Here is a 21,094-nt window from a genome sequence, read left to right on the forward strand (position 1 = left end):
TAGCTAACAAATTTGGTTTTTTAGCTTTTTAGGTAAAAAGGTCACAAAAAAAATGTAACAAAACTATAAAAATGACCAAATTATACAATGTGTAAATGTTGAGGGTTATATTTTTTTAGAATCAATAATAAATTATCCATGCATATCCCGCCACTATTTGAGCTGCCCCTTGTGCAAACCGATATTTTTACATTGATACGTACAAAGCTCTCTTGATACCACATGTCTCCCATGACAAATGAATAATGAGAGACCTCGACTCCGGCAAGATCACCATCCTCTGATCACCCCTAGTCTTCCCTCGTTCCGCTCCAAGACGATAGCATCCAGTCCGTGTCCACTCCTCGATCCAGTGGCAACATCCTCGACGATTTGAAGTCCACCCGACCCACCACGGCGCTTAACAGAAAGGCTTCTCCTGTAACCCATCCCTCTGTCATCCGACGCTGCCTCTCGCCCGATTTCCTCCTCCCCCTCGTCAAAACTGATATGCCACTCGTCAACTTTCCAACCCTCTATGGACAACGCCGCTAGAATCACTACCATTACCACTCAACAAATCATCGAACTGAGATTTTACCCTCTTTCTCCGAAACACTTGGAAAACCAAAAAAACTAACCAAAAACCCAAACTATCGTGCTATAGAAACAGACATAACCGTACCAGAGAATAAGTCGAAACCGTATTAACAAAACTTTAATGGAGAAATATTTCTTACATGGACGAAAATTTCATGAAATCCTAAAATAAAAACAGAAGTAACAGATTCTTCATTTGAAAACGCATAAGAGAACTATAGGCAAAAGCCGGTTAACGGCACCGGTAAAGACACTTATGCTTGCCCCTGCGCTTTTTTCAATGTTTAAAACTTCCAAAAGGGAAGTTACGCGGCCCATGCGGATTGTAACATTGTAAGTGAAAATGAGAGAAAAAAAAAGTCAAAAAGGCAAAATGAAAAGAAAAAATCTAAAAACGTTAATTCTGGCGTTAAAAATCTAGGAATGTTGACACCTTTTTGGGACATTCCTTCTTGGCGTGGTGATTATTCCTTTTTTGGTGCTCTGATCCTTGGGTGTTTGTTTTACTTGGCTTCCAAGTGCTCAAACAACCATGAAGAACGGAGATGATTGTAAGGATGATACTCCAATTCCAACCACATACGCTGGAGATGTGATGCTGTTGATAAAGAAAGGTTATTCTTTTTGATTTGTTGTTTTGCTGCTTGTTTATTCTTGCCATGTTTGACTGATTATCCTTATTTGCCCTTAATACCACTGTAAATGTACAAAGACAAGGATGAAAGCACTGTTTAATTGAATTTTTCCTCACAGAACCCTATCTGATCCATTCAGGCTGAGAATTCCAACCAAAGAAATGCTTTAGCACTGTTGATGCTGATGAACCATTTACACAGCAATATATTTACGTTGTCATCCACAACCATACGACCTTATCCTTTCACTACATGTACCCATAGGAATACACAACCGCTGCTTACCAAAAGCTTTCATTACGTCTTTTCCGAAACCCACCTAAAATAGGTGGGTTCTCAAACATCATGACTTCCATATATAGGTTACGGTCACATGTATATGAAACAACTATTTGACACATACAGCACTACTGAAAACATAAACACTTTGATGTGTATTATGAATTCCAACACATCCCACAAAAGAATGCAGTACTGGATTATATACCAGTCAGACCCGAGCTCAACCACCACATTTAACTAACAGGGAGATCAAAGGGCCAAAGAAAGGAAGTTCAGAACAACGCTTATCTAGTCAGCCTTTGGTTCTCATAATAGTGATGCTGCCTTTTCCTCCTTCAGTACGAATTTTAGTTTTGCCAACAACAGGCTTCCCAGAAAAAGCAGAAGTGGGGAAAGCAGCAGCAAGATCTTCATTGATTTGTTTTGATTTTGATGGTGGTGGGGTTAGGATTCGCTGGTTTATATCCTTCAGGGTAACATCTCCATGGAAACCACAGGGTTTAATGAAAGCAAACGGGTAGGCAACAGAAGATGCTAGCTTAGGGGCTGCGTGTATGATAGACTTCCTACCTAAATGAGCAACATTCAATCTGACAGTGTTAATCTTACTTAGTGTAATAAAATTTAATTTAAAATGTGATAGAAAAGGCAAAGGCATAACAAACAGGAGGAAAACGAGAATGAATGTGATTACCTTTGAAGACAATATTTTGAGGAGTTTGAATTGCCTGCTTTTGAACAGCATCAACTGCAGACTCAGGTCGGGAATTGCACAACTCTATGAACAGAGAATCAAGTTTTTTTCATAAAGTTAAGATAAATGACAACGAAAGAAATACTTATTCAGAAGAAAAGGCTTTGTGTACCTGAAATACCAATTTGAACATCAGATGTGCCCGTAAGATTCCTGAAGCTCACATTATAAAGCAATCAGAATAGATTGATATCATGATCAAACAAAAAACGCTGCAAGTCAATAGAAGCATACAACACATCAGAGCTGAGAAGCATCTCTGCATCGTTAAAATATTCAGCAAGCCACTCTTCACACGACTGATCTAGACCCTCGTAACTGGAAGATGATGCATCCTCTGCTATATTTTGTTATGATTAAAAACTCAAGTACACATTTGATTCAATTTGATTATTATTGTATGAAAATGGACTTGCAAGGGAAACCTGAAAATCCAGCAGTCCACTGAGCTGAACCAGGTAAAACCTCTTCAATCGAATCATCCCTCTCCTAAGCATGGAAAGAAGAAAAAAAAGAGAGCAAGAACCTGGTATAAGCATAGTACACTTAAACCAATACTTGAAACTTTTAATTGCATAACATTAAAAAGAAACCAGATATAGATGCAATATGTAAACTTTTAAAAGGCCACCAGAATAGGTAGAACTCCAGTACTCGTTATGGATGATGAATGAATTATAAATAATGATCAAATTTGAAAGGGAAAAAAACCAAGCTCTAGCCATTAGATACGCTATACAAGGTTGTCTAGTCCAAACAAGTTATAGATAAGATGGATGCACAAATAGCATAGATGAAGGATTTTTCCATCTCAATAATACAGTCCAAGTCCATTTTCAAAACCTAGTTTAGAGATAGCAGGTCAAAACATATGATATAATGAGATGCTTTTGTTCATTTCTGAGCAACAAACATGTTATCTAGCACTCACCCTTGGTTTTAGGAGTGCAGATGGCATCTCATTGCAGATGAGGGAAGAATCTACTACATGAGTGTCAAACTGAAGCATTCTTCGCCTTTTAACTTGTGAAGAAGTCTCCCTCTTCTCTTCCAGTTCCTTGGTTATATTATCTGAAGTTGATGGTCATAGTACTTTAAAGGAAAGAGAAGATCAACTATTATAAAGACAAGAAAGCTTCAAGGAACATAATTTACCGTTATGTGTAACATAATACGGCAGTTTCCCACAATCTTTAACAGGGGTTGTTTCATCAAACATGTAGGAAAGGTCTTCCTCATTCAAGGTCACTTGAGTCCATGCACCTAGGGAGGGATCTGCTCCGATTTTATTCAGACATCAGTAATCAATTTTTTTAAAAAAAGAAAAAAGAAAAATCTCTTTATCACTTGGCTACTTCAAACATATTGACTTGAAATAAGTCATCATCTGTGTTAATAACTTACCCAAATTATAGTTCTTTTGAACACCATGATTCTCCCCATGCCGATTCCAAGGCTCCCTGCCACCAATCAAACAATGAACATAGAAAATAAAGTATTCAGGCCAAAGAAAGGGCCAATGCAGATGGACCTCGCAACCAATGCTTTACTGAAAAAGGAATCCGTGGTAAAGTATACCACGTTAAGCAAAATCATAGACAGGGTTTCAACAAATAAGAATCAAATTACCAGCACAGTCCATAAAAGAAGGGAAAAACAAGGAAAGGGAATCATGGTTAGTCTACATGTCTCTCAGGACTGATGTTTATGGTAATAGAAAAGAACTAAAACACAGCGAGACCCAATTTTATTCAGAGCCCACACTTTCATTACAGTAAAAAGTACACCCCCAACATATCCCCACTTCAAAAGTTAAAGGAAATAACAAAAAAAAAAAAGAACCCATAAAATCCAGCAGAAACCCTTCTGAGAAATAAATTGTCATAATAAAAAAAAAGCAATAAAAGCCCAGAAACAACCATCAGAAAGCAAGCATTTTAAAATCAAAAGACAGAAAAAAGGGAATTTACTGATCATTGTTGTAATTCATTTCTTCTGGTTCCCTTCAAAACTGAGTCAAATCTACCCCTCTGTTTATCTTAATTTCTCGGTCTTTACTGCTTCAACAATACAATCAAAAGTAGCCGTTACACAGAAATCACTGCCACCAACACCAATGCGTTTACATATTTATAAAGCACTGGAAGCAGCAGCAACTTCACTGGCATTGCCCTTTCGGCCTTTTATCTCTGCTTCAAACCAAAAAGAAAGTGTTTTTAAGGGTTAATATACCATTTGGTACCTAAGTTTTTCTTTAATGTTCAATTGATCACCTGAATTTTTTTTTAATTTGATACTTAAATTTTTTATGTTTATTTGGAATTCATATTTAATTTAGTACCTTAGTTTTTTGTCCTAAGTTTTTTATTATAACAAACATGTCCAATGTTCATTAGACCATATGATATGACATTTGATATAGAAACCAAATTCTAACATAAAAGTTAAACTCAGATGTTAAATTGGAAAAAAATTTGAGTATCAAATTGAATATTAAATTCAAAACTTAAGTGGAAAATAATTATTAAGGATGAATTTTGTTATATATATGGCCGACACCCTACTTTTGTTAATTTTAATGTTGAATTTTTAATTTTGAAGTTTCTATATTGATTCAATTAATAATATATTAAAGTCAAATTTTGTAATTAGTAATATATTATATGTAAGTTGTAAATTTAATTTATATTCCTTAATTTATCTTTTTTAATTTTTATACTTGTTAAATTTTAAAATTTTAGTTATTACACATGTGATATATTTGCAACATAAAATTTTAAAATTTGTAAAATTCAGTTTAATAATTTTGACAAGAATTGTTTAATTCAAAAATAAAAATTATAAAAGTTAAAAAATATTAAATTAAAGTATAAAAATTTATAAATAATAAATTTTGATGATTTTAATCACCATTCTAAGGATTTGTCTAAGCCAATTTAGGTTGAGTTTGGATCGGCGTTGCGTTTACTTACGGTTAGTGTAAAATCAGCGGTGGCAGTGAGATTAGATACTGTAGCGTTATACAAAAAGTAAACTAAACGCATCGCACCGCACCGCACCTCATCGCCCATCTAAACCCACCTTTAATCACCTTTTCATCGTGAATTTGATCTATTGTTAAGCTAGAATTCTTACCAAAATGGGAATTTAAGAAACGTCATGAATTGTTGATTGAGTCTTAACTCGATTTGTATGGGCATTGTTGTCAAGAATAGGAAGACGTGGGTTCGAGTGCACTGAAGCACATTATCATCCTATTTATGAGTTGGGGATGAGATATGAATAGTTCTAAGCATTGTATCAAAAAGAGCATATATAATCAGAACATACAATGAAATTATTCCTCCCAAAAATAAAGCCATGAATTCCCCCTCTTTTCCCAGTGAGTGGGTGTGAATCACACGCTTAAGTTTTATTATTAGTCCATGTATTTAGTTTTTGTATTTTTTATTTAGTCATTTTTAGTATTTGTACTTTTCAAATATTAAAATTCCAATCCTCATCAAACGATAATTTTTAAATTCATTAAGTTATGTTATTTCCAAAATTTGTTGCGACAAATATATTATCATATTGTGACGCCATATCAACTTGTGATTTTCACATATTACTCACTAAAGATCTGGTTAATGGAATAACAATTGTCATTTGCCTCAACACTGAAATTTTAAAATTCAAAAAGTATAAGGACTTATAGTGATTCAATTAGAGAATATGAACTAAATCGATAGTTATACGCATAGTATAAGATTAGTAATTGAATTTAATTAAATGAACTTAACTGCTACTATTTGGGTCAGGATTAAAATTTCAAAATTTGAAAAGAATAGGGATTAAAATTGACCTATACGAAAAATGCAATGATTAAAATTGACCAAATTAAAGTATAATGACTAAATTGTCAATTTTCACAAAGTATAAGGGCTAATGCAAAATTTAACTGAATCACACTATTGGTTGGGGGAGTGGGTCAACTATCGAACTGGTGAAGAAATAGTTATATTATTATATTATAGTCACTAAATTGTTAATAATTGTGACGAAAATTGACGTAGTAGATTAATATTGTTATTTCAGATGAATATTTTAGTCCAACTTATACTATTAGTGACTACACTTTTAAAACCTGATTCTCAATTAGGTCACTTAAGAGAGTATGAGTGATTACCATTTAATAACTCCTTTGCTCATTTATTAAGCATGATACATTTATTACAGTTAATGTAGACATGCAATTTTATGCAAGAAAAATTATTTTGATTTAAGCCTAGTTCTACTAAACCCATTTTTGAGGTTGATGAGTTGGGCCAAATTGAATTTTGTCTACAATTTACATTATGGAGTTTTAACGTGGGCTAAGGCCATCTTATGTTTGGGTCAACTTTAGGCCTGTTAATTTTGTTCAGATCTCAAGCAGTTATCTATATTTGGGTTTAAAAGGCCCACTATCTTCAATTTTATTTATTTCATTTTTAAAACATCAAGTCCCATTTAATGTTTGCCACAACGACCCCTGTCGGCTAGGTTTAAAAGCGTCACTACTACTGCAATCCTGTACAGCCTTGCCTTATGTTCACTTGCCAGTCATTTTCGTCACCAGCTTGGCACCATTATACGCAAGTCCCATACCTGGTGATCATTACCTCTGCCTTGTTATAAGCAGCACGGGAACAAAAAAAAAAAAAAAACGGAGTTAGCAATCTTGGCTTCTGATAGAGAAAAAAAATACAGAAAAAATATGGGAGGGTTTGGGTAAAAATATGGTCCAAAATATGGGCTTAGGCAAAAAATGAGGCCTGTTTAAAAAATGGGCCAGACTCGGGCTCAATTTTTTGACCCGGGCTCGGCCCGGCCCGGCCCGAATATAATAAATATATTTTTTATTTTTATTTTTTAATTTTAAGATACTTTAAAATATTTTTTTTTATTTTTTATTTTTAAAATATTTTTTGTGTTTATTAAAAACCGGGCCGGGCCTGAGCAAAATTTTAGGCCCATATTTCGGGCCAGGCCCGGGCCTAAGAGTCGGGTCAAATTTTTTCCGGGCCCAACTCGAACCCGGCCCAAACCCAACCCAGCCCGGCCCATGGACAGGTCTAACCTCACTACCCAGCAACAATCATCCTTTATCATTGAGCCTCACTGGAATGAACCAGAGGTTTGTGGAAACAAAAAGGGAGCAAAATTTAACCGAAAATGGAGCACAATTATGAGATTCTACTAATTGCAGTACAATATCAGCAAATTGTAGTACAATAGATGAATGTAGCAGCAACTGACTTCGAAGAAGGAGGTGAGAAATTAGAATTTGTTTGACAAATTTGGTATTGCATGACTACCCTATTATTGCATGGTTTCTTATACTACTCAGATTCGATTAGGTTTGCTGACGTGTATTAGATGACAAAATCCGCATGTCTGGGTGGTTGTTTGCGCTGGCGTGAGCTCCTCCTGGGATCATGTGGTTCTTCATGTGGCTTGCTGGGCTGGGTCACAACAATCGCTCACCAACAAACACCAATTTCAACTCAGGCGAACAGAAATCTACAAAACCAATAACATACATTAGAGATTGAAGGTAGTTCTCCTTTTTACCTCTTGTCGGCGTCTATTTTCTTTGTTCATAAAACAAAATGAAAGGGGTCTGAGACGAGCTTCCAATTCAGCAACGGGTCTTTGGACTTAAGTTGCGGGAAAGCGAAGATCCTTAGGCTTTGATCATCATTTAAAAAAAAATCTTTTTCGAAACAACAAAAAGAAGTGCATAATTAAAAAAAAAAGATAATAATAATAATAATAATAATAATTGAAACCATGGATATTCTGGCAAGCCATCGATCCTCCAACCAGACACATTCTTGACATTTTTGGAATTCTAGGCTAAATGTTAGAATTAATTGACCCAAATCCTCATTTAAATAAAATATTGTGGTAAAATAAAATAAAAGTAAAATCCATATATAATTATACTTCTTTTATTTTATTTTAGAATAAGGTTTTTTAAACCTTATTAAACTCCATCTATTTGATATTGATTAGAATAAGGTGTTTCACTTCTATTAGAATATGATTTTACAAACCTATAAATATACATAGTCTACTCCTCTTGTAATTAATTCGAATTCAACATAGTGAATTTTCTTATCCTCTGCCCATGATTTTTCCCCGAAAGGGTTTCCACGTAAAATTTATGTGTTTTTTATTTTTATTTCTCTTTTCTTTGTGATATATTGTTATTACCGATATTCTATTTTTACAAATTGGTATCAGAGCTTCCGAGTTATTCATTTCAATCAAGGTAATGACGTCTTTGAAGCATAAAATTCTGTTGTTGGATCGTAACACCAGATTCGTGTTGTGGCAGATAAAGATGCAGGCAGTTCTTACATAGATGGACTTAGAGGAAGCCTTGCTAGGGGTAGATAAGATGCTTTCAACATTGACGGAGGAAGAGAAGAAGCGCAATGATCGAAAGGTGTTAACACAGTTACATCTACATCTGTCTAACGAAATTTTGCAAGATGTGATGAAGGAGAAGACCGTCGCTGGATTATGGAAGAGGTTGGAACAAATATGTATGTCGAAAACTCTAACTAGTAAGCTACATATGAAGCAACATCTTTATACTCATCTTTTGGAGGAAGGTGCTTCTGTGCACAAACACTTGATAATGTTTAAAGAAATTCTCTCAAATTTGGAGGCCATGGAGGTTCAGTATGATAAGAAAGATCTACGGTTGATTCTACTTTGTTCGTTGCCCCCATCTTATTCAACCTTTAGAGATGCAATTTTATATAGCAAAGAGTCTCTCACAGTTGATGAGGTTTATGATTCTTTAACCTCGTATAATAAGATGAAGTATCTCGTGGTTAAAACTGAATCTCAAGGAGAGGGTCTCATTGTTCGTGGGAGACAAGATCAGAATGCTGATGATAATCGTGGAAGAACATAGGAACGGAATCCTCGCGGTAAATCTAAGGGTAGATTAAAGTCTTCAAACAGAGGTAAAACTTGTAACTTCTGCCAGAAGAAAGGGCACATTAAATCTGAGTGCTATAAGCTATAGAATAAGATAAAAAAGGAGGCTGCGAATCAAAATGGAAAACAACCAGAAAATTCTGGTAAGGCTGATGTTCTAGAAGACTACAGCGGTGAACTTCTAGTCATTTTTGTCAATAATTTTAAAGTGAGCAAGGAGTGGATCCTTGATTCGAGCTGCACCTTCCACATGAGTCCCAATTGGGATTGGTTTACAACTTACGAAATAGTGTCTGGAGGTGTTGTTTTGATGGGAAATAATGTTTCATGTAGAATTGCAGGTGTTGAAACAATTAAAGTTAAGATGTTTGATGGAGTTGTCAGAACACTTAGTGATGTACGACATGTTCCAGAATTGAAGAGAAAGTTAATTTCATTGACTACTCTTGATTCAAAAGGGTACAAATACACAACTGAAAGTGGGTTTTTGAAGATTTTCAAAGGTTCCCTCATTGTGATGAAAGGGTAGAGAAAGACTGCCAAGTTATATGTTTTGCAATGTTCTACTGTTACTGGTGATGTAGCTGTCGCATTCTCTTCCTTGTCAGATGATGATATTACTAAACTTTGGCATATGCGCCTAGGGCATATGAGTGAGAATGACATGGAAAAATTGAGCAAAAGAGGACTTCTTGATGGGCAAGGAATTTGCAAACTGAAGTTCTGTGAGCCTGCGTTTTTGGGAAGCAAAAGAGAGTTCGATTCACCAGAGGAATCCATAACACGAAAGGAACGTTGAAGTATATTCATTCTGATCTGTGGGGGTCATCCAGAGTGCCTTCGAAAGGTGGAGCTAATTATATGCTAACTTTTATTGATGATTTTTATAGAAAAGTGTGGGTAACTCTAAATAATTCATCAGCCGACTGAATTTATTCATCCTCTTGGTTATTCTCATCAAATTATTTTTTTTTCTAATAACACAATGCTTTGTTGGAAGGGTGAGCTCTACATCCATATCAAGTGCAATACTTTTAGCAATATTATTACTAGAAGTAAAGCCTTCATCTCTATACTTTTCAAAATATGACAATACCCCTTCTAATTGCTTTATGGTGGTGTCAATGCACATAGACTTGGATTGTAATTTCATGCTCACCATATTTATAGCAAATAAAATTTCATACCAAATTACCATACTAAGAAAAAACTCAAAACTCTCAAGTGCATTGACCAAACTCTCCGCTTCACTCTTTGACTTTGCATCATCACAAGATTCATATAATTCTGACAAATCCAATCTTATTTGGGAGGCTTGAAATCTAATAGCTTTAACACTTTTAATTCGACTCTCCCACCGAGTATTAGATAAAAATTTAACAGTTAATTCAGGGACATTGTCAAGCAAAATTTTCCATGTAACGACCCAGTTTCTAGTGGTATAAAAAATTACAGTTCTGAAATGTTATTTTCATAAAACGTGTTTGTAAATATTAATATTTAATATTTATGAGATTAGTATAGAAACATATCAAAGTTGGTCTAGTAATTTTGCTTAATTGATAATAAATTAAGGTACAAGTGTAATTATACTAAAGCCAGTGGGGTTGAAAATTATGATTTCGAGACCCCATTTTCATAAACCGAGTCAACAAATATTATTAAATAATATTTATGAGTTAATTATAATTTTACGTTAAATTTTGATCGGACAAATTTGCTAATTGGACAATTAGTAAAAGTACAAGTGTATCATTTCTAATGTCAGTGGTTTTAGAAATTAATGTATCGGGATCTCATTTCCGTAAACTAGACTTGTAAATATTTTATAAAAATATTTATGGAGTTAATTTTTAGGCAAATTAAATTTTAGTTAGGTAATTTCGAATGCTTAGTACTTAAATTAAGTATAGGGACTAAATTACATAAGAAGTAAAAATGTAATTTATAAAAATATTATAGTATGAAATTAAATAAAGGGGTTAAAGTGGCAATTAACCACTAAAATTCTTTGCGTGGCCGGTTAATATATATGTTATAATATATATACACAAACGAAGGTTGAAAAAAAACAGAGAAGAAAGAAAAGTTATAAAATGAAATTATAATAAAGAAAACAGAAGAATAAGAAGGGGTAGTTATAGTGGATGGAAAGAGAAAGAACCTTCCCTTTTCAAACCATAATTTCGAAGCAAAAATTAGGGGTTCAAAATTTTAAGCTTAAATTAGTTTCTACGGTTTAATTATTTTCTCGTAATTTTTATGTTTTTGGAATTCCAATATTATAAGTTAGTTGATTCATATTGTAATTTTTTATTGTTAAAATTTGAGGATGTTACTTTAGTTGAATGTTTGAAGTTTTGGTGTTAAATGATTAACTTTTTAAACTTAAATTTGCTAAAGAGACTAATTTGTAAAGTTTAATTGTTAGTTTTGAATATAGGGACCAAAGTGTAAATATTTCAAAAAAATTGGTATGAATTTTTAGTAATTATTGATAGTAGAGGGCTATAATAAGGTGTATTGAAATCTTTTTAAAAATTTGTGCTCAAATTTAAAAGATATAATCATTTCAATTTTAAGGACTAAGTTGAATAAAATGAAAAATTTTAAGGAAATTGTGAAAAATGTTTATAGAAGGAATTATGCATTATATTGAATGTTATAAGACACTTGAGACTGATAATTGAAATAAATTATTATATAGATCGAGATTTGAGCTAATTGGAAAATAGGTGAGGAAAAGTCAATTTTTGGCAGATTAGCCCTTGACATTTAGTGTGTCGCTATTTTTATCAGGTAAGTTCATATGGGACTTACTTTATTAATTAATGATGCATTTTTATTATATTGTTTTGCTTGCTATTTGAACTATTATTTATATTAATATTTTTAACATCAAAGGATTAAATCGAAAAATATTAATTGATTTATATAATATTAATTGACATCATATGGGACTTACTATTATTTATATAATTAAATGATTACGATACGAATAGCTCGAAGTTTACGATAAGAAAATTCTTGGGTTGATGTTTATTAAATTCTATATGTTATGATAATTTATATTATTTATTGTTTCAGTCCAATGCCAAGAAAGAATTGATTTATCTTGAAGTAAATTATATGGAATTGATTTGCATATATTAATCAGATTGGAATCGAACAAGAGCATGTTTGTATCCTTATAACATTTGATATGCTTTAGCTGCTGACAAAAGTAAGTCTCAAATAATGTCCAAGTAAGTTTTAAATGTTGTCCAAAATATGTTTTGAATGTCATCCAAAGCATGTTTTAATGTTAATATTGTCGGCGAATAAGTGTTTATGTTAATTTAAATGTTAAGATTAAATAAGTGTTTATGCCGATTTTAATGCTAATATTATAGGTGAATAAGTGTTTTTCCGAAGCTAGTTATATCTGATACGTTTCATGCTAATTTAATGTTTTACTTGGTTTGTCTGTTATATTATCGTTTCAATGGGAAGGATAAACGGGTGTAATTCAAGGTTGTTAAAATATTGTTGTTTTACACTATTTGGTTCTTACGATATTAATGTTATTCGAGTGTCCATTAATACTGTAGTTAGAATATTATAAAGTGGGTGAAAGTTATAAACTATGTTGTATGTATGTTCAATTCTAATGTTCAAAGGATGGTGTTTCTATTACCCAAACTATTTCGTTTGTTGCTTTTAGATATATATATATATATTGCATTATTTGGTAAGTATATAAGGTGGGTGGTCTTTTGAAATAATATGGTGTAATGCTAAATTTGAAAAGAAGCAATGTGTTTGAATAATTGTACAAATAATATGTGCTATATGTGAGATTAGTTTTGAAATGAAATTGAGATAATGGTTTTGCATAAATGAGCATGCAATAGAATAAGAAAGATTTTACGACTACGTGTCGGGGTGTGTTGGGCACCCCATTTGTCGGTTTTATCAGCCAGCACAAGGTGCAATGCATTATTACAAATCTATTCTCGATTTTACCAACCAGTGTTGGGCATATTTACTGTCGGTTTTATCGGCCAGCCGCAGGGCGCAATTCATTATTTACGGATTTATCCGTCAAGCACTTGATGCTAAATTTGGTGTGATTGTTGAATTCGCGTAGACGTCTGAATTCAAGTCACGTTAACAAGAAGAGAAAGAATGGGAATGGAAATTAATATGTGAATAATGAACGATACTAAAGTTAGAATGAAATAAGATATATATATATATATAAATGTGGTTATTTTTAGTGAGTAAAGAAAATAAAGTGAGATGCTTCATATTAGAAATTCTAGAAAGATTTGATGAATGTAGTTCCGAAAATACGAAAGCTACACGTTTCTTTGTATACTTCTGATGGTATTTAAATTACGTATTTGGCTATTTCGTAATATGTTTAAATATTCAAAATATAGAAATGCCATGAGGTTTTACTCATCGTATGATTTATTCTTTGTTGTGTGCTCAGGTTAGGTATTCATTGATCCGATTGTCCACTCAGCATCTAGTAGAGAATCCCTAACTCAACGTTGGTGAATGGTTCTTTTTGGTGTTGACATGTACCTAGGATGTTTAATGTTCTAAATGGTCATTTTATATTTAGTTAGTCATTTTGAGATTATCTAAGTATGCATGTGTGTGATGGTAATAGTTGTGATTAGTATTTTGATAGGTTGCCTTGGTTTGATACTTAGATATGTGATGGTTGAATGTATATGTGTGTAGATTGAATTCTTGATACATCATTGAGGGTATATTAACACGAATGAATGTGGTCAATTAACTAGTTTTCAAATGGTGTTTTTGGGTGTCAATTGTGGCAAATTGGTTAGACTCTTAAGATGATTGTACCAATGACGATTTGGGTTTAAATTAAATGCTTTTGAATAGGTTAAAGTTGATGTAAATGGTAGATTGTGGTGTAAGTGTCATATGGTTAAATTACATGTTTTAGCACGAAATTTTCTAAGTGCACACGGTCTGGCACACGACCATGTGCCACACACGGGCTAGACGTTTTCACATGGTCTGGGGACACGGTCGTGTGTCCCCTGTTTTCAGATTTTTCCCAACTTCTCATTTTATTTCAAATCAATCCCTGATCTTTCTTAAATTGTTTTTTTAGCTTCCGTGTATTCAATATTTATTTGAATTATATTAAAAATGATCATAAGCATGCCCGTATGTAATTAGTTACTTCTTTTAAATTGTAAATTGTTTGTTGATTGGTGATTCCTTGTAACACCTTATTACTCGGGTCTGGCGACCGGACCAAGATATGGGTGTTACATTCCATCTTTTTGTAGAACTCAGAAATGATAAATATATGTGTTGAACAATTCCAAAAAATGAAATAACTCTAATGCAAGAATGTGCCATATCACTAAGAGTAAGATTCAAACTATGACAAGGACAAGGCATATATAATGCTCTCTGATTTATTTTAAGAAATCACTTTTGAACACTTTGGTGCTTCCCTTTCATATTAGAACCATTATGATAACCCTGACCCCTTACATCATCAACATTAAGACCAAGAGACTTTAAAACATCTTGTAATTCATTAAAAAGTCCCAATCCAGATGTATCATCCACCTTCAAAAACTCTAAAAGGTACTCTATTTTATTTTATTAGTTGACATATTCACACATCGTACTATCAAAGTCATTTGTTCTATATCGTACTATCAAAGTCATTTGTTCTATCTCTTTCATAATTTGTTCTTACAAGCTTTTATCAATTGTTTCATTTTTATCCAACCTTACTCTCATTTCATTCCAAGTATTCATATTAGTCATATGCTCAGCACTGTTTTTATGTTGTTTGAGCCTCTCACTAATATGCCTCCAATCACTTAAACTCTCATTTACTAACAAACTTTTGTTACTAATAGATTTGAACAACTTAAAACAAAAATAAAACACTTTGTCAACATGTTTGAAATAAACCAACCATTTTCTATTGCTAAACTCACCATTGCTCAACTTCCTAGAAAAATAAGCATATGAAAAATGTCTATTATTATTATCGAGAGGAAAATCAAGTTTCATTTCTCTTATAAGCCTCTTTTCAACTAAAATGTCCCTTATTTTGTTATTAAGATTAGCCCAATTTCTAAGATCATAAATATCCAAAGAATGAATTACTTGTTCTTCATCAATGCCAGTATCAGGAGGAATTGTTTGTTCTTCATTAAGACCAAGATTTTTAATATTGGATACATTTGGCACATCATAAGGCTCATTTAGATAATTAATTTCTTCATTCTCAAGGACATCATTATGCAAACTTTCATTTGATTGATCTAAATTTTCATTGAAAACTACTTTTTTAAAAATAAATTTATCAATAGCGCCTTGCTGTGATTTTTTTAACTATTCAGCACATTCTCTCTTTTTTCTTTTTTCACTTCCATATAAATGCTTTTTAGACAACATTATATATAAAATACAAATCAGATACTCAATTAATACAAGAAAATAAAACAATAGCACCTAATAGAAGAATTCTAAGTTGAATATTTACTTTCACATTTGCTAATTCCAAAAGTCAAATTGAGTTATTGAAATTCTGTAAATATAATTATAATAATCAATTACAAATAGACATTGTAATTAACTAAAATATTAAATGAAATGCAAGTAAAAAATTTAAATGAGTAACAAAAACATAGCCTCAAGTAAAAATTTAAATGAAACATAGAATCAAGGAAACCTTTTTAATAGGACCATGACGTAATACTTCATAGTTAAAATGGTGCAATTGAATAGGAGGTGAGTAACTATTGCTCTATAGCAAACTAGCTATGCATCATTTTCATGAAATATGGCATGCTAATGTAGCATGTCTCCAATTTCATATGTCAGGGAAATAACCTACTGATGTACGTAATGCTAGATGGGAACTTTCTTAATGCGGATGAGATACCAAAATCCAAATCTATTCAACACTGATTATCTAATATTGGAATTTAAACATTGAATTTGAAGAGAATGAAATATAACTTGTAGATGCTTTATCATATAAATTTCAATTACAAACAAAGTAGAATATCATTATAGGAATTTAGAACATGAATACATGATCTCAGCTTCCATCTAGGATGCACATTTAACAGAACATACCAAAACAAATATAAGAATTGATTCATCAACAAATTGGAATTGATGATAACAACAAAAAGATTTAAGTATATGCTTCCATATCATGTAAAGAGTCAAACACAAGCACTCACCAGAGATAGAAGATGATAACTCCAATTGGCTCACAAATCGATAAGTTTTACCAGGAAATAGAATTCGAGTCTTTCTATCATCAGGGTTTCAATGACTGATGAGTGATCAACAATTTCATCACTAAAATAGTCAAAGAAAAAGCATTTTATAGCTACAAGAGAAAATAAACAAGACTCAAGCTATCAGATTTCAATCTGATCAAGAACCAAAAAACATAGGAGTAAAAAAAATCTAGAACCCTCAAAATTATGCAAATCTTCATTGAGAAGGAAATGATTAGAGATATGGAATTTTAATTTGTGAAGGGGATGTTGTGAGAGTGGGTTATGGAAAAATAGAACCGTTGATTTTTTTGGCAAAAATTGATTTTTTTTTGTTTTAGTAGTAGGAGTTGGAATTTAGGGAGTAGAGAGAGTTGGAGAAGCCAAAAGTTAGAGACTAAGGATGTGTTCTTTGTTGCTTTTCAGATGAGCTTTTCTAAGTAAAAGTACTTTTATAAAGAACAGATGTCAGTGGTGAAAATTTTTAACTTATTTTAAGTGTTTTTTCACAGATGAAAAAGCAGCAGAAATTTTTAGCTTTTTTTCAGCCCAAAAGTACTTTTTGCTGGTATTTTACTTTTTTACCTCTAGCTCTTTATTCCTCTTCTCCACCGGTGAGTTTATCTTTTTCTTCACTTCTTCTGTATATTTTTGTTCGTCTTTCTTATGGGATTGATTTTTATCATTATTTCAATTTCCATCATCTGGGTAGCTTCTCTTTGGAAGATTTTCTTCTCCCATTCAAAACCCACATTTTTAAATGAAGGTAACTCTATTTTTTTTTCAGATTTCTTTTACCTGTTGATTTTGTTTCAATTAATATTCAAAACCAGGTACACCTTTGCACAAAAAAATGTCTTGTTGGTTGTTGCGCACCCTGATGATGAGTCCATGTAAGTTTCTGAAGAAAGCTCTTTACTTTTCGACTTTTAGAACGAATTGACCTCTCGTTTGTTGTTACATTGTTGATTTTTTATGCTTTTGTTTTCTATAATGTGTAAGCTATTAAAACTAAAATTATAATGATTGCAAAATGATTGAATGAAATTGTCACAGAATAAGTGACTAGTAAAGAACACTTGAAGAAGAATGGGTAATTGCAAGAAGAGAGAATAAGATGGAGACCAGAAACAAAGGAGAATTTAGAGAGAAAAGATAAATTTGGATAATTTTCATTCATGGGGAAATGTGAATCATCTGGTACATATATGTACACACACACACACAGATATATATATGCAAATAGACATATGTCTTCTACCGATTCTACAATTTAATATAGTAGGACGGCATTTTAGTCCTAGCATTTTGTCGAACAATTTCTGGGCAAAATCTAGGCTAATATCTCCAGTCATTTCTCAGTTTTTTCTTGTGTGCACTTGTTTGAGTGGAACCAATGTGGCTCTAATTGCCATTTGTCACAGAATAAATGACTAGTAAATAACACTTGAAGAAGAAGGGGTAATTGAGAGAAGAGGGAAGAAGATAGAGGCCAGAAAAAGAGAAGAGTTTAGAGATGAAAGATAAATTTTGATAATTTTCATTCATGAGAAAATGTGAATCATCTGGTACATATATATTTGCAAATAGACATGTGTCTTCTACAGTATCTAGAAGCTAATAAGCAATTAACAGCTCAACCATAACATTTTCTCAACGGATATTTCAATTTGTCGGCTCCCGGCTCAAGCTCTATACTCAGCTCCTACTTGTCCATCTTTTTAGCTCGTGGCTTAGGCTTCAGCTCTCCTATAGCTTTATTCTTAAGTTGTTTCCATGCACTGCCTTACTTTGTTTCCTTTCTACCAATTGATTTCATGACATAAATTAGTATATATGAGTGAACTCATTTGATTTATTTATTTGACGTTTTTAATTTTCCTTGAATATCAGTAATTGCATTTGTCTCCAAGTACACTTTAGGTTTTTTCAATTATAAATTCTTTATTCTATGGATGAGAATGGATTTTTGAGTGAATTTATTGATAAAATCAGTAGTTAGTACAATATCTTTTGTAAATGATTGATTTGGTTTAATTTATTTCCCCTTAACCTTTTTGTGATTCAAGTGACAACTTTGCTCTTGCAGTTCTATCTTTGGTTCTAAGGTTTCATTTGTGAATGTTATTTGAATCAATTTAATATAGTAGTATGGTATTTTTGTGTTCTGTTGCAGGTTCTTTTCACCTACAATAAACTACTTGACTTCAAAAGGGCACAATCTTTACCTACCCTTGGTTCTTGGACTTGACAAAGTAAATCCCAAGTTTCTGAGCTTATTACGTTTCTTTCATTGATTCTGCCTTGGATTCTAAATAGTTGGATGCAGTTAACATTGATACACATGTAAACAAATATACTTAAGTGACATTTGATTTTCTTGATTGCTTTACTGGCTGAAACGAATCTGTTCGTATACACAATAGATGAGTACTTCGGCGGTTGAAGTTAGTGGTGAAAAAGTGAAAGCAATATGGGATAAGAGATTGACATAAATATTTTGTGATATTTGTATTAAAGAGATATTGAAAGGCAATAGGCCTGGTACTCATTTCACAAAAGATGGATGGTTGAAAATAATGACCAACTTTGAGAAAGAAACGGGCAAGGCTTTTTCACAAAGACAACTTAAAAATAGGTGGGATGCCTTAAAAAAAGAATGGAAAACTTGGAAGAAACTTAAAGGCGAAGATACTAGTCTAGGGTAGAATCTTATAAAAAGAATCGTTGATGCATCAGATGATTGGTGGGAGAGTAGGCTACAAGTACATTAATAATTTTGAATAATTTTGTTTTTTTCTTATTTATGAGGCGATTGATAATTACTGTTATTAAACTATCATTTTATATGTAGGTTGTGCCTGAAGCTCAAAAATTTAGAACATCGGGCATTGATCCTGAATTCGAAGAGAAGTTGGAACAAATGTTTATGGGGATAGTTGCAACAGGTGATAAAGCATGGGCACCTTCTTCTGGTACACTCCGTAGTGATTTTTTTGAGGATGTTAACAACAAAATACCTGAAGAGAATGAAGAAGAAAATATAAGAAATGGTGTTCACATTTTAAATGATGTTCACATTTCAAATGATGTTCAAATTGATGGAAACGGTCAAAAAAGAAAAAACCCTGAGATATCAAGTTCACATTTTAAAACTGAAAGAAAGAAATCCTTAAAGCAAATTGGAGGGGCTGCAAGATTGTCTAGTCAAATGGAAAAATTATGCAATGCAGCTGACAATATGAGTCAAGCCATATCTAGTTTGACTCCTGTTATGGATCCATATGGTATTCCACAAGCAGTCAAAGTGCTTGACAGCATGTCAGAAGAAGTTCCAGAAGCTAGTCCGCTATACTTTTTCGCACTTAAATTATTGCTTAATAAGGACAAGTGAATTATGTTTTTATTAATTAATCCCAAGATTAGAGCTTTGTGGCTTAAGACGGAAATGGATGATAGTTGAAAATTTTTTAATCTTCTAGGGTTCAAAGATATCTATTATGTGACTAAACAACAATGCTAAACTAGTTTTATCAATAATTATTTATGTTTGGTTTTTGGATATTGAATTTATGTTCTACTTATTTATTTGTAATCTAGTTTTATCAATGGTTGTTTATGTTTGGTTTTTGGATATTGAATTTATGTTCTACTTATTTATGTGTAATCTAGTTTTATTAATAGTTGTTTATGTTCGGTCTTTGGATATTGAATTTATGTTCACTTATTTATACTAAATTAGTTTTATCAATAGTTGTTTATATATGATTTTGGATATAAAATTTATTCATAGGTGATAAGTATAGTTGAGAATTATAGCGGTGATGAAAGTGATGATGAAAGGGAAAAGAATGAATTTTGTAATGCATGGAATGTTTTAACCGATTATTTGTTGTTGCATTTTCTTCCGTGCAATTATATTACGAGAAGTATATATTGAAGCAACCATGCATGGATTCAAAACAGTCAGGTGAGACATGGATCCGAGAGATCCGCTCGAATCACATTGTATGATTAATTTTAGGATGTCTAAAATGGTATTCACAAGTTTGTTGAGAATTTTGGAGACAAGATATAACTTGCAAACTTCAAGAAACATATTTTCTAGTGAAATGTTGGGAATTTTTTTATACATCTTGGGCACCGGTGCAAAAGTTTCCCAATGTTGAGAAAGATTTCAAAGGTCTGAATCAACAATAAGTCGACACTTTGCAATTGTGCTTGAGAAAGTTTCAAAGATGGCCACTGATCTAATTACACCCGGAGATCCTTTTTTTAGCTCAATACCCAAACAAATACGTAATGATTCTAGATATATGCCGCATTTTAAGGTTAAATTTAATTTTATATTATTATATTTTAATATATTTGGTCGACTAAAAATATGTACGAGACTAATATGATTATTTGTTCAGGATTGCATAGGTGTAATTGATGGTACTCACATTGCCGCTATTCTTCCACCAAATGAACAAATTCCCTATATTGGAAGAAAAGGTATCCCGACTCAAAATGCTATGGCAGTATGTGATTTTAATATGTGTTTCACCTTTGTCATGGCTGGATGGGAAGGATCGACA

At 32.5% G+C, this 21,094-nt stretch overlaps 2 protein-coding genes across 6 annotated transcripts; one reads left to right on the plus strand and one right to left on the minus strand.

Moving 5' to 3' along the window:
• Nucleotides 1-1,309: 1,309 nt before the first annotated feature.
• Nucleotides 1,310-4,446, minus strand: LOC121219052 (protein XRI1). Of its 2 annotated transcripts, none has more exons than XM_041096527.1 (9): nt 4,221-4,446; nt 3,655-3,710; nt 3,406-3,525; nt 3,182-3,321; nt 2,676-2,739; nt 2,485-2,587; nt 2,363-2,403; nt 2,191-2,274; nt 1,310-2,066 (listed from the first exon to the last, which is right to left on the minus strand). In XM_041096527.1, exons 1-9 carry the CDS (start codon nt 4,238-4,240, stop codon nt 1,789-1,791), a joined length of 906 nt encoding a protein of 301 aa, XP_040952461.1. In that variant the 5' UTR covers nt 4,241-4,446; the 3' UTR covers nt 1,310-1,788. The 2 variants fall into 2 exon arrangements, with proteins under 2 accessions (XP_040952461.1, XP_040952460.1); XM_041096526.1 differs by having other exon boundaries at nt 2,485-2,590.
• A 12,528-nt stretch (nt 4,447-16,974) lies between these two features.
• Nucleotides 16,975-20,119, plus strand: LOC121203591 (uncharacterized). Of its 4 annotated transcripts, XM_041096530.1 has the most exons (5): nt 16,976-17,128; nt 17,227-17,280; nt 17,348-17,407; nt 18,691-18,769; nt 19,369-20,119. In XM_041096530.1, coding segments are annotated over exons 3-5 (621 nt in total). In that variant the 5' UTR covers nt 16,976-17,128; nt 17,227-17,280; nt 17,348-17,405; the 3' UTR covers nt 19,909-20,119. The 4 variants fall into 4 exon arrangements, with proteins under 4 accessions (XP_040952465.1, XP_040952464.1, XP_040952462.1 ...); XM_041096531.1 differs by having other exon boundaries at nt 16,975-17,128; nt 17,227-17,407; XM_041096529.1 differs by lacking the exon at nt 16,976-17,128 and having other exon boundaries at nt 17,135-17,280.
• The last annotated feature ends 975 nt before the right edge of the window (nt 20,120-21,094 follow it).

Source organism: Gossypium hirsutum, chromosome D07 (genome assembly GCF_007990345.1).
Source record: "Gossypium hirsutum isolate 1008001.06 chromosome D07, Gossypium_hirsutum_v2.1, whole genome shotgun sequence".
Taxonomy (NCBI): domain Eukaryota; kingdom Viridiplantae; phylum Streptophyta; class Magnoliopsida; order Malvales; family Malvaceae; genus Gossypium; species Gossypium hirsutum.